At 39.9% G+C, this 14,048-nt stretch overlaps 1 protein-coding gene across 1 annotated transcript; it reads right to left on the bottom strand.

Annotated features, from left to right (window-relative positions):
• Positions 1-4,394: 4,394 nt before the first annotated feature.
• Positions 4,395-5,466, bottom strand: LOC147902928 (uncharacterized). Its single transcript, XM_087373813.1, has 2 exons — positions 5,065-5,466; positions 4,395-4,841 (listed from the first exon to the last, which is right to left on the bottom strand). Exons 1-2 carry the CDS (start codon positions 5,296-5,298, stop codon positions 4,746-4,748), a joined length of 330 nt encoding a protein of 109 aa, XP_087229939.1. The 5' UTR covers positions 5,299-5,466; the 3' UTR covers positions 4,395-4,745.
• Positions 5,467-14,048: the final 8,582 nt, after the last annotated feature.

Below are 14,048 nucleotides of genomic sequence, written 5' to 3'. Positions count from 1 at the left end.
GCCGTTGGTGGCTGGTTTAGTCGAGGTGGCTGTTGGGTCATTGTGAGCTTGGAGGTTGCTAGGTAGGTGACTTGCGGAGTTGGGTTGGTGAAGTCATATGCATGCATGAACTGTGTGACCAGCTATCACTTGGTCAACCTCCAGAGTAGAGCTTCGTGGGTGGCCGGATGTTGTTCATTTTTGAGCTATTGGAGAAGCTAGTTGAGTCAACCGTTTGTAGGAGGTCACTCGTTTGTCGGTTGAGGCTTTTTGTGGATGTTGGCTTTTTTTGTGTGGTGCTAATGGTTGTTTGCAGTCAATGGCTATTGTAGATGCATTGGTGGTAGCCGTGTGTTGACTGGTGCTATAGATAATAGTTAGCCGGCCATGTTGATGTCGCCTTTGTTTGTAGGCGTTGATAGTTGATGCTGTAGGGAAATTGGCTTGCAGAGTTGTAGGTGCTCATAGAAGTCACTATAGCAATGGCTGAAGATGCGCTCAATCTTAGCTTCTGGTGAAGCTTGTGGTAGATAGAGTTGATAGGCAGCTTTGTTGCTTGCTTTTGCTGAAGGATGTAATGGAGGTCTTTACCTAGAAATTCTCTACAGGGGAGAGAGCTCTCCCTCTCTCAAAACGTAGTATCTTGCTTTCCGAATAGTTAAATCTCTCTATGAATGAATGGGTTTCTCTCAAACACAATACTCTCTCACACAGTAGGCTTTCTCTCTTTATCTCAACAATAGAAATATATCATAAAGATTGAATGAAAATCCCTCTCTCAAAAGATTGACAAAAATCTCTCAAACAAACAAGAATTCTCTCACCAAAAGAAATGCAATAAATGAAATTCTCTATCACTCAGTGGAAACCTTTCACTCAATGGACAAAATGAATGGATGGGAATTCTCTCAATGGAAGAGAATGGAATGCACTTGCAACCACTCAAGAACTCTCAATCATGCGATCAATCTCTCACGGATGGTGCCTCAACAGAAGGCAGAACCATGCTCTGATACCATGAACAAATATGTAGAGAGGAGTGGAGAAGAGTTGAGATGAGGAGAGAAGGCACAGCTAGAGAGCACACCACAAATGCCTAAGTGTACACTAGATTTAGTTGAAAAGAATGAATATATAGAAACCACTTTAGGGTTAGGGTTTACAACCCTTTCCTTTTTAGCACTTTATGTGTGAGTGCTATGCACATATGATAACACATGATGTTGAGATGGATCCTCAACAGAACATGCTTTTTATTTTCTGTGCCATCTGCTTCACGCATATTGTGCATATTCTCTTTGAGCTTTCCATATGCTTCTTGCATCAAAGGTAATTGAAACCTTGTAAAGTGAGGTTGTGAATCATTGAGACTAATGTGATCGTAATAACTAGCTAGTCCATGTTCTTTGATCTCCTATGTACAGAATCAAGCTTGACACATTTTCTAATGTGGGAGGTACACCCATAGAGGATCCACTAGATAGAGTCTGCTAGCGCTCCATAGGCCAACATGCCATGCTCCTTACTCCTATAGCCGGTGTAATGTTTCTTTGGGGATGGTTTTGGTGAGTGTGCACAAAAAATGGTGAGCACTCTCTCTCTCTCTCTCTCTCTCTCTCTCTCTCTCTCTCTCTCTCTCTCTCTCTCTCGTGCTCTTTCTCCTCTTCTCCACTCCCCTCTATCCCCTCAGCCCATCTTTACTAGGTTTTCTCTCTCAATCCCTATCTCCCTTTATAGTGCCTCTCTTTCTCTACCTCTCTCTCCCTCTTTCCACACCTCTCTCCTTGCCCCTTGCCCTCTCTCTTCATCCCCCCTCTCTTTTTATTTTCTCTTCTCTACTCTAGCTAGTTGTAGTTTCTTGCTTTTACTATTTGTTCTTACTTGTTTACCCATTGATTGATGGTGCTTTGATGTTGCACTACTTGTTCCTACTTGCTTGCTTTTGCTTGTTTGCTGCTTCTTGAATCTTGATTGATGGTGCTTTGTTACTGTTTGCTGGTGGCTACTAATTGCTCTTGATTCACGCTATGTTGCTTCTTAGTCTTCTTGCTAATGGCTTGCTTGCTTTGCCTTGCTACTAGGTCTAGATGGTGCTTTGCTACTATCAATTTCTTGCTTTTGCTGTTGCTACGTGCTTATGATTGCCACTTGCTCTACTATGATATTGTGCTTCCTAGCCTTGCTATTTATTGTATTGTAGTTTCTTTGTCCAAATTCTCGTTGTTGCAATTGCATTAACAGTTTTAGCATATTGGGGTGCAACTTCAATGTGTAGGGTGTCTTTTCGCTTCTTATGGTAAGATCTTCAAACGGGGCTATGAGGGATATGGAAAATAGATTTGAAGTTGGGAGATCAAAGTAACGAAAAGATTTGAGATTAGAACAAGGCAAAAGGACGATAAGAATAAGAAGAGAGTAGAAGCAACAAATATTTAATATTAGGGCATAACAATGTGGTGAAAAGAGGAAGCATTTAGGCATTGCAAAAGGATGTGGGTGCATATGAATGGTTTTGGGAGAGATTTAGAAGGATTTCAAGGCATTTTGAAATTTCCAAATTTTTGGAATCCATGAGATGAAGGGGGACCACCCTAGTGAGGAAAGAGGGGCATCTTTTTGGAGGAAGTGGGCCCCTCAAATGGGAGAGTGAGGTGCACTTTTTGGGGGATAGTAGGGACAACAAAGGCCAAGGGGATGCATTTTTTTGGGTGATGGACCAATCTCTAGGCCTATTTAGTTCTGAATCCATCCATTTACTTAAATCATTCCTTATGAGGCCCTTTTGAGACCAAATCTCCCCTAATGTATTTCTTTTGTCATTTATGATGGCTCCATAAGAATTGACATGAAGTATTATGCTACTGTAACCTATAGGAGATGCTTTTGAAACTTTATGTGTTAAAGGTCATCTTTAAAAACCACATGTAGAGCATAGCATATTGGTTGATTAATTAAATGTTGGTTCAATAAGCTTTTTTTTTCCACATTTCTTTAAAACACAAATGTGTGTTTTTCTATTTATGATCATCCCAAAGGAATAAACATAAAGTTAAACTTTGTATTTTTGCTCATATGGTCTTTGTTTCACTTAAGCATCTCTTGTGCTATGCAATTTAAAAGGGCTTGATCAAATGTGAAATTGCCTTTTTTTGCACTTTATCAAATATGAGACTGCAATATTTGTATTTTTTATTTCTTTTAAACTTCGATTACTTAAAGGACGTGATTTTCCATTCATTCGAGCTCCTTTGGTGACACTCTTCCTAGATATACAAATGATCAGCTGTAACCTGTAAATTATTAATTTTTTAATTTTTTTAATTTAGAGTGGAGGAGGTGTTTTAAGGTAATCAGAGTGTTTCTCAAGCAAGATGAGCACCATTTCCAAAATTTAAACAGCACTGTGAAAGAACATTGTCATTGAGAGAGAGAGATCAAGCACACAGCTACAAGAGATTGCCTTCTGTTAGTTATGTTGCTTATTGATTTTATAAACCTTGTATTTTAAAACATTATTGTGAAAGAACATTGTAATTGAGATAGATCTAGCACATGTATGCCGAAATCATGCTAGCTATCGGATGCTATCAGCTTTACGAACATATGGCTACTAAAGAATTGACTAAACCTTATCGGATTCATCAGCTCATGTTCTAGTAGGAATCTCGTAGGTGGAGGGATCTTTGTGGTGTAGGCTAGAGTTAGGTGGCAACCATCCTATTAGTTGTCAGCTGAGTTGTAGGCATTACCTACCTATGCACTTGGATACAAGTTGTCAAGCACAAGTACTTACATGTGCACTTGGATAGGTACCATCAAGTATTGCTTCACCTTTCGTTTTGTGTATGATTCAAGCTGGATGGTAATGACAGTCGGAAGAGCACATAATCGGAGATTTTTCGAGTTATGTGTCCACACACACACACATAGAGACCAAATTCAAAATCTCACCCAAGAACTCATCCGGTCATGCCCCCAACATGCTCCAAAAAAGAAAGATAGAGAGAGAGAGATATATATATATATATTTTAAAGACCAATCCATATAAGAATGATTGATCTGAGTTCATTGTGATATGAGACGGCATCAAATTACGTACAATCGGTTGGAGGTACAAACACTTGTGTGAGAAGTTTTAAGGGAAACAGTCTTGAGATGAACTTGGTTGGAGCAGCAGATTAGAAAATTAGAAAACTTCACCAACATATGCGATTTCAAACCACAACAAGCGATACGATTGCGACTAGATAACTCCCGCATGCCACCTCCCAAAAAGTTTGAGATTCACCTATATAATTCATCAAGTTCAAACCTCCAAAAGATTAGAAAATGCGATTCGTGAAGCTTGTTCTGACCTCCGCACCACGCACATAGGCTAACAAGGAACGAGGGTAAAAACGCAGCGAGCAGCTAGTTTGAGTCCTTGATTTGAAATTTCTATATTGAATCACCCAAAAAGTAGCATACAAATTTAAGACTTCCGACCACAAATTATGGCCGTGTATGGTCGCGTGTAGCTGCTAGACGCTGGCATTTGCATGCGAGAAAACAGACAGAGACTTTGTTCCTTCTCAAGAGCCTCTTATTCTCGCTCCCTTGCAAAAAAAATGTTCTACCATTCCCTGTCTACTTTTGCTTGTGTAAGCGTAATCCTTGATATATATCGTAGTCACATTGATGCATGTGGTAGACCCTTAGTTTGAAGCAGATGAGCACACTCGCAAGCCAAACGAATTACAAAAATGTTGCAGCCATAGCGCCCTTGTCAAGATCGGCATGGATGGATTCCAAGCTCCTCCAAAATCAGATCCTCGAATTTCCCCTGCAGGCCCTCGCTGTCCACTTCAGAGTCGTCAGGAACCTGCAAAACCACACCCAATCGTAAGCTGCGAGACCAGCCAGCATCCATATCGACAGCCCAAACCAAGAAAAAGCGCCGGAGCTGACCAAAGATAAACAAATTCCAATTGGTCGGAATTTTACAGCTAGACATCTCTACGTTTTCTCCAACCGCTTCCTCCCTCTATATACCCCCAAACATATTTTAGCAAGCGTCTTTCTGGGTATTGAACGAAGCTCCTCACCAGCGCGTGTATGCAGTGGAAATCCGCATCGGAGCTGGTGGAGAGCGTGGCGTTGAGGACCTGGAAATCGTTCTGCTGGAGGATGAGCATGATGCCGGGCCAGAGGCCTTTACGTTTGGGGATGGAGATGGTGATGAAGGCGTCAGAGGAGGAGAAGCGGACGGAGACGGAGGAGGAGAGGGTAGTGAGTTCATTTTCAGCATTGAAAGGGTTGGATTTACGGCTATTACCCATGGAAAGAGGGAGAGGAAAGGAAGGAGGGTGGGAGAGGTATGGAGGAGGAGGAGGAGGCTACGGCGATGAAGAAGCAGGAGGGTGGCTATGGCGATGGAGAAGCAGAAAGGTGGCTTTGGCGACGGAGATCGAGAAAGTGGAAGATGAAGAGAATGTCAGCAGGGAAGCTTTGAATTTAAAGTGGTTTTTGATTGCGTAGTTTTAGGAGGGTGGTGGTGCTTTAAATTAAATAATACTATTAAGAAAGGACTCCCCCACGCATTTCTCCCCTCCACGAGAACATTGCCTCGTTGCCCACGAGACAGAATGTTGCCCACGAGGGAATGTTGTTGTGCCTTATTACTCTCCCTCCCTTCCACGCACCCTCCCTCAGCCTCTACCTCCTCCTTCCCTCAGAGTTCACATCACCTTCCACCACCTCATCGCCTACTATAGGACATGTGCGTGCCTCTCTCGCGTCCACACACATGCCTCTGCCTCTCTCGCCTCCACGCATGTGCCTCATCTCTCTCTCTCTCTCTCTCTCTCTCTCAGGAGTATCTTACTCCATAAATTTCAGTGACATCTGCCCCATTAGAGGCATAACTATTAATAGCATGAAAGCATGCTGCAGCTAGGATCCTTATCTGACTCAGGCCTGCCTCTTTAAGTGCCTCGCATAATGCATAGCTGGATTACTTCACCAATCTAGAATAAAGGGTTGCTCCACTCTCACTAAATCTCACCAACACAACGAGATGAAAGGCCTGCTTATTCTTGGCTTGCTTTTTTATAGGGCAAATTACAAAAGGAATAGAAGAGCACTCCCACAATAGTTCCCTCATTTTTCGGAAGTGTTTACATGGCCAGAGCATGGGCAAGGGGACATAATTGTGTTTCATACATTTAAGAATGTTGTTGAGGAGTATGTTCACAATAGCAATATGGTTGCCCCTTTCTTTTAATAATTGTGTTTTCATGCATTTAAGAATGAGTGATGTTGTTGAGGTTACAACATATTACAAACATGAGAATGGGGCGGCCCTTCATTTCCTAGGGTCAAGCATTTGCTTGCTTATAATAGAAATGCATTTCTCCCACTACTATGTGTTTTAGCAACCACAACTTGACCCCCCTCTACCCCTTTGGATATAACTCCCTTGTACCTACCTCCACTACTTATCTGTTTTATTGTACTTTTAGATAAAGGTGCAAGAGGCACACTCTATGCCTACAAATGTCACTGCTCAAAGCCCTCACATGCCATTGGTCCCAATACGCTACAAATGCCAACAAAATGTGGCCTCTTCATGGCCTTTCTCTACCATTATCCCTTCGAAGTGGCTGAATATCCCCACCCTTGTTATTACCTATAAAATATGGCAAATGAGAAAACATACCCAAAAGTTATACTTGTTATATTCAAGATGAGCCAAGTTAATAATAGTGATCCTCACTTGCAAAGAAATTCCTTTTTAAAACTCTCTCTCTCTCTCTCTCTCTCTCTCTCTCTCTCTCTCTCACACACACATAGCAATATACATCGCCTCAATCTTTAGTTATTATGGTTGTTGACAAACAAAGCCAATCCTTTGAATAAAATGTCCTACATGGCATGCAGCTTTATAAGCACAATGACTAAAAAATAAGTGCTTGCAAAAAAAGAGATAGTTAAATATCAAACCACAAAGTAAGGTGGTGACTTCTAGGTTCAGAACGTTCTTGTACTTCCATTGTGGTTATCGGGTGGGCAATTGAAAATGATTGAGGTAGACCCTTATTGTTGTCTAGATAAAGTGTTTGGTCATGTTAAGAATATTGTGGACTCAATAAAGTGAGGTGGTTATGTTAATAATATTTAATAAAGCCTTGATGTATAGTGTTGGGGCATTTTAAGTACACGATTGGGGAAATTGCATTTTATGTTAAGAATATTTTATAAAACCTTGATGTATGATGTTGGGGCATTTTAAGTACACAATTAAGGAGATGACATGATAAATTATACACTATAATCACATATAAAGTGAATCCATTCATATTGACGTTTCTCATCAAAGGGAAACATGGTTCCCTTTATATGAATACTTTGGTATGGATGGGACACTTGCAAAACCCTTACCACCCACCTCATAAGTTTCTTGTTTTTTCTCTTTCTATGGTAAAATATACTAAGTGTCTTCACACATTTTGTTTTTACTTTTTCTTGTGAACTTCCCACATATTACGTACATTTTGCACACAACTAAGAGAATATCCCCTTGACCATTACCACGTGTCTTTGTATTGGGAGTAGTGGGGACTCTTGGAGTCTAGAACCCATATGGATTGTGATGGTGGGGGTTGTTGGAATATAGAACCCACATGGATTGTCTCTTGTACAAGTTTGAGTGGCAGAGGAAGGCTAATGGTACTAAGGGCTAGTAGGGCATGAGTGTATACAATTGAGAAACATATATTCATCCTTTATGTTCAAGTACAATTAGGTAAGTCTAATGAGGTGGCTATGTACATCTATATCTTTGCATACTTCTCATTCCTATTAGTAGGCCACTCTTTTTCTACTATTTCTAATGTATAATTGTAAAAGAAAATATTGTCTATTTTTATATTTTCATCTTGAAGTAAGGCACTCAAAAGACACATGGTACAATGTATCAACATATTATTTTTTTAAAATAAAATTATGATATCACCTTTCATCCATATGAAAATCAAGAGCGTGAATGATGAAGAAGGTGATCCCATAGGGAAGTAAAGGGAGACTATTATAGACTAAGAATCAGTGATTTCTATATATGTTCAATTCCAATTTTGCCTCATGTAATTTCTTTAGAAATAAAAGGAGCCTACATCAAAAGTTTGTACAAGAGGAACATTGTGTCCATCAACACATTACGTAGACATGACTCGACATAGGCACCCTCTAATGTAAAAGTAGCCTTCATAGGTCTCTAAAAACATACAAGCTACTTTCTTAAACTCAAAAGGATTTAAGGTGGGTCAACGGCCATACCATGTGTATACAAGAGGTAATCAAAGCAGCCCCCACTTACATATTTTTCCAAGTTCAAAAATAGAGCCTTTTTAAATGTAATATTAAATTGGTGGAAGCATGCAATTAAATAATCACCCTTGTGTTGAATGGAACCCCCCCCTCTCTCTCTCTCTCTCTCTCTCTCTCTCTCTCTCTCTCTCTCTCTCTCTCTCTCTTTCTCTCTCTCTCTCACATTAGCTTTTGGAAGTCAATAACGTGGATATATAAAAGTGATGGGGTGGAATAAATTTTGAATAAAATGGCCAACAACATTAATATATTATGGAAAATAGTTGAAAAGCAAAATAAAAAGATGCCCATGACAAAGTGAGATGGAGACTTCTAGGGTGGGAGCATTCTTACGCTTTTGCTTATTGTTAGGGAGGATGGTGGGCTCATGAAAGTGGTTGATGTGGATAGTTCTTATGGAATAGATAAAGTGAGGGGGGTTATGTTGAGAATATTTACTAAAGTATTAATGTGTGTCTTAGGGAATTTCAAGCATGTGTTGGGAAGTGGGTGGGAAGTTCGACTAGTGCTTATAAGTATTCTATAAAGAGGTCCCCGTTCAGGCCAAATTGACCAGACACATTCCAGTTTCTCCCGTGTGTCCGTTGTGCAACAGATCCTTTGAATTTGTGAGTCACTCACTCTAGCACTAGTCAATTTCTTGCAAAGCCTAGTACAACGTTGAGATAGCAGTGCGTGATTTTGGTATCATGATTAAACTCTACTTGGGTGATAATTAGAGAATATAACATGGCCTCATTCTTCACATTCAATGTGGGCTTTTACTATTCTTAGTCTAAATTTTTAGTAAGGTTAAATAGGGTGTTTTAATTTTGAGTGTCCATTCTTTGAAATATCTTTATAGGAATCTAGCTAATTTGTGAGCTTAGGACATTCTAAGATGCACAATTTCTTATGTATAAAATTAATATTTACTTGATGAATGACTATTCCTTCTACACGTTGAATAAAACTATGTTATTTCTAAACTTAATAAATTCACATTTGGTATCATGTCCTTTGGATCCATAATGTTACCTATGCTTTCAATTAGGCTTGTTATTCTTTACATCATTTGCTTTGGTATGAGGCCACAAGTGTGTGAGGGTCACCTCTTATAGAATACTTTAAAAAACCAAAAACAAAAAACAAAAAAGCGAGATATATTATGGGGCTAGTCATGCCCTACAAAAAGACCATGTACAAAATTTGGTAGATCCAAAAAGGGCCACACATCCATTGTCTACTTTGCATGCAACAAGAGAGTTCTACTTTTATGTGTATCACAATCATAGCCACCTTTTTGTCACCATGATTGAAGACTATACTATTGCAAAACTCCCACACTGCCATCAAAACCCCCGCCGTCGAGATGTACGACCAGCAAGTTGCCAATAGCGAGGGGATCCGGGCATCAATGTTATAGTGGCACACTTGTTGAAGCCCTTGACCCATAACATGGACATATATCCCATACTTCTTATACATGAAATATATCACCTAGAGCCTTCACGTCATAATAAAGAAATAATTATCTTATATGTCATACCATTTGAAAAAGCGCTAAACAATAAAGCTATCTTTTCAGCTTTAATTAACAATCCTTTAGAGTGCGTAGGCCTTCGTTATACACAATGCGCATTAAATATGCTAAAATCGAAAACTAAAAAATAGAATCTAGATGTAGATGAAACTAAATGGAAAGTACATAATTCTTCAGTCCTTTATTAGCACTGGCTCTCCTAGAGACAGTGCTTTAGGATTGAGTTGAGTGGGAGCTTATGGCAAGAGTAGCCAAAAAGGACATGGATGGTGACATACGGGCTTATGTGATTGATGGGGAAAGGAATCTACAGGCAACAATTGTAAATGGGTGAAGAAGGGTGACAAAATCTCTATAAAAGAAGCGCTCCTCTCCCTTTTTCATCATCTCTTCCACCATTAGGCATCATGTTGCTGTACCTCTAGTCTCCTCAAGCCTCTTCCATGAGCCTTCTCTCCTTCTTGTAGATATTTTTTTATCTAAACTCTTGAGTCCATCTCTCTCTAGTTTATTCTCTCTCTATGATAGTCTTGGAGCTTCCGCTCCCTCTTGTACATATGAAAGCTCTTCTTCTCCCTTGTGTTTATAGTATTTTAAGCTGCATTAGAGTGGAGTCTCACTCTATTGGTAATGAAGGTCACTTCAGGTTCTCTCTCTTGAGTGTCTCTTCCCTTTTTCCATTGTTTTCTCTTCCAAAGTGCCCAAAAGTATTGTCTATTCGGCCACTCATTGCGCATACATGGTTTATCTATTTCCAAAGTCACAAAGGGAGCTCTTCCTTCCCTCCTAGGAAACCTGTATGGGACTTGGATCATTGATGAAGTCTAATCATACACCAGTAGAAGGAGTAGGTGTTTTCATGACAGTTTAACCCCTTGTTCTTAGTATTTTGCTCATATAGCTTTTTGCTCGATGGTCTAATTTGAATGAAACTTATATCAACAATGTGAAGCTCTCTTCAAGGAGCAGCATCCTATGTCTTCAGTTACTATATTAGATTTCAAACCAAAAATCTATGACTCTCTGTGCCCATATCTTTCCAACCGCTTCTCTGTTTCTTATGAAACTTATATCAAAGCGAAGCCCATTTCAAGGCACATTTGGATATGTGCTTGAATATTTTATATCTTTTCTTTACTAAAAGTTATGGGTCTCTGTGTCTTATAACATTTTGGAGAGTGTTTTCTCGAAACACTCTCCAAAAGGAGGTGCAATGTTTTCTCGAAACCTACCCATCCGACCCAATCAGCCCCTTCAAACTCCTCAATATATTTTAGTTCATGTCATGTTGAGCCATAAGATCTTCTTTCAACAACGTATCACTCTTCTCTTTGGTGCAGACCGACTTGCTAAGATTATGGCCTCCACTGATCCATTCCTTCTCCCTATGCCTGAGTACAACATGAATTAGGATGTTACCATCTTCATTCTCATATAAGGAAGGATAGTATGGTGTGGTCTCTTGGTATAAAAGCTTCTTTTTAATGTCCCTTTCCTAGTGATGAATATCTCTATCACTCAGTTCAAAAGCAGTAGGAAGTGAAGAGGTGCATGAAGTTTATTACCCCCAACTTCATGTCACAACACGCCATTTGGGATATAAAGAAACTCCTCAAAGTGTGCTCCACAATCTTTGATTGCAAGGTAAGAAGCATCCTTACCTTTGGGTGGATGGAAACTTGTATCCTTTAGACTTTGCCACCCAAAAGAGTCCTCCTTTTCATACAATGCATGATGTTGTTCGGTTTGTTGGCAATGGACACATTGGATTGCTCGGTTATTGTTGCAATTGATTGAATCATTCTTAGACATTGGCTATGCAAGCAAGCGAGGTTGCATAGAGCCCAAGCAGAAGAACTTGCACATTTGGAAAATATTACTATTGTGGCAATGCATAGTAGTATGTAGGATCTCCAATTGCAAGACAAAGAACTCAGTGAGACAAAGCACATGCATTGGACTTGGAGCGACATGGATTGGAATAATCAATCTAGAAGCTCGCTAAAAGCAAACAAGATTTGGAAAGGTCTATTTATGGCCAAGTTCAATGTGCTATGGAGAAGGAACGAGAGAAGTCGATAGAATGAGTACAAAAGTTGAAGGGAACACCTTTGGGACTAAAGGAGAGGAAAAGGCAATGGCAATCTATGGATGCATTGTCAACCAATAGTGGTGCTCGAAAGAGGAGAGTACAGGCTGCAAGGTTAATTCCCCAAATTTTCAATGGAATTTCTTACTCCAAAATATTTGTGGTGTTGTATTGTTTCCACTAAGACTCATTTGTACTCTACTTTAGGAATTTCATGGAGGATGTGATGGGAACAATGGAAATGGATGATAGTGATCCTTCATATGTTCTAAGAAGTTTAATAAAGCCAAGTTATGTCATTGAAGTGTTGAAGGACCCTAGACAAAAAGGGCTACGTGAACAAGTTGCTAGAGAGGTAATGAAGGACTTCGAGGGCCTCGTGCAAGCAAAGGAGGTGCTTGGAGCTTGTGATGTTGCTTGTGTAAGTCATGAAGCTTACAACTCTATTTTTAAAATTTTCAAGTCTGCTATGGAGGAAAAGTATAAGATATCTACAATGCCATTGCCAACACCATGGTCAGGAAGGCTCGCATGTCAAGAAACAAACCAATGTGCTAGAGAAAATCTTGGAGGATACCATTGTGTAAGTGGCACAATGACTTGGAAGAGTAAAAAGAAATCTGGCGTCCAAACATTTGAGATGAATTCTTTCAATAATGTTTACGTGGATGTAGAGAATTTGCAGAAAGCCATGGTCAAATTCTATGGGATGAGAGAAGAAGGTAAGAGAAATTCCCTCTTCACATTCAACTTTATTTCTTCTCATTTCTATATCCTTACTATATTTCTCTTTCATTGTACAGATGGAGAGCTAGTATTTGCCATAAAAATGGATGAAGCTCAGTTGGTAAAAGAGCACAAGCTAGAGAGGGTGAGCATTTGTATTATGAATGATGTCTTGTGTTTTTTTCAAGGGGATAAGGAAGTTGATCAAGGTTTGTCTGTCCAATTTGAGAAGGACATATGGTGGCTTGCAGCCTTTGAGACCCCAAAGGAGTGCCACAAGACATTGAAGTGGGTTTTGGAGAGAACCGGCATCCCGTTGATTATTCGAGACAAGAGGCAGGGCAAACATTAAAGTGGATGGGCATGGAATGTTTCAAGTTGAATGGCATCTAGTTGGTGATTTGAAGACCCTCATGTGCTTGAATGGTTGTGATACAGGTGCAGATGCAAAATGGACATGCTTGTATTGCACCCACTCTCAGAAGATGCAAAAGCGAAGCCTATAGTGGGAAAATGGCATCCTTTCTTGGAACCAAAGTGCAGTCCCTGATCATCACAAAACAGATCCTAAGTGGGACCCCATTCTACCAATTCCATTGGAGTGGGTACACGTGTGTACTTTGCATGTTGAACTACATATACTTGATAAGTTACTCTATATCCATCTAGTTTATGCTTGGAATTTAAGGCCACAGCAAGTATCTGCACAATGCATTGCAAAAGCTAAAGAACACTCTCACTAATGGGACTTCACAAAGGTAATGTGAAGCTTAAGCAGGACAAGAAACAATCAGGAAAGACACAAACTCCTCCTGCTAAAGTGTCCATGGGTGGAGGAAAGGCAAGGAGGTTCTTGTCCAACCACAATGCTAATAAAGAAAAACAGACATTGGCTCAAAGCAACCTAGGTTGGGAGTACTCAAAAGTTTTGTGTGAGTGCACTACAAATCAAGCTTCACATCCACAAATTGCTACTTTGAGAGCAAAATTGTGGACAAAGCTTGATGCATTTATAAAGTTGCTTAGAAAAGGTCAAATAGATGAGCTTTATTATGAGAGATTCAAGACAACATTGGGAGAATTCATATCATTGATGGTAGAAGCATGGGGGGAGTCACATATTACACATTACATGGTAATCCTCCTTAGGTTGAAATTTTGTGCTTTAAACTTGAGGCAGTTTATGTTTCTAATACAATGTTTTTCTTTACAACATATTCTTTACACACGTGCACCATGGTTTGTGGAGCAATGGGGCCCTCTATCCATTTGGAATACTCAAGTAATGGAGAAATCACACCATAGAGCAAAGGCAGCATACTTCAAGAATACAAGGCATGGGGGTGGTATCGCGTGAAGCAATGCAC

This window comes from Dipteris shenzhenensis, chromosome 4 (assembly GCF_047967505.1).
Source record: "Dipteris shenzhenensis isolate YYH24624 ecotype China chromosome 4, Dip_SZ_1.0, whole genome shotgun sequence".
Classification (NCBI taxonomy): Eukaryota; Viridiplantae; Streptophyta; class Polypodiopsida; order Gleicheniales; family Dipteridaceae; genus Dipteris; species Dipteris shenzhenensis.
Note: the sequence above shows the minus strand (reverse complement) of the source record. Positions and strands in the feature narration are given on the sequence as shown.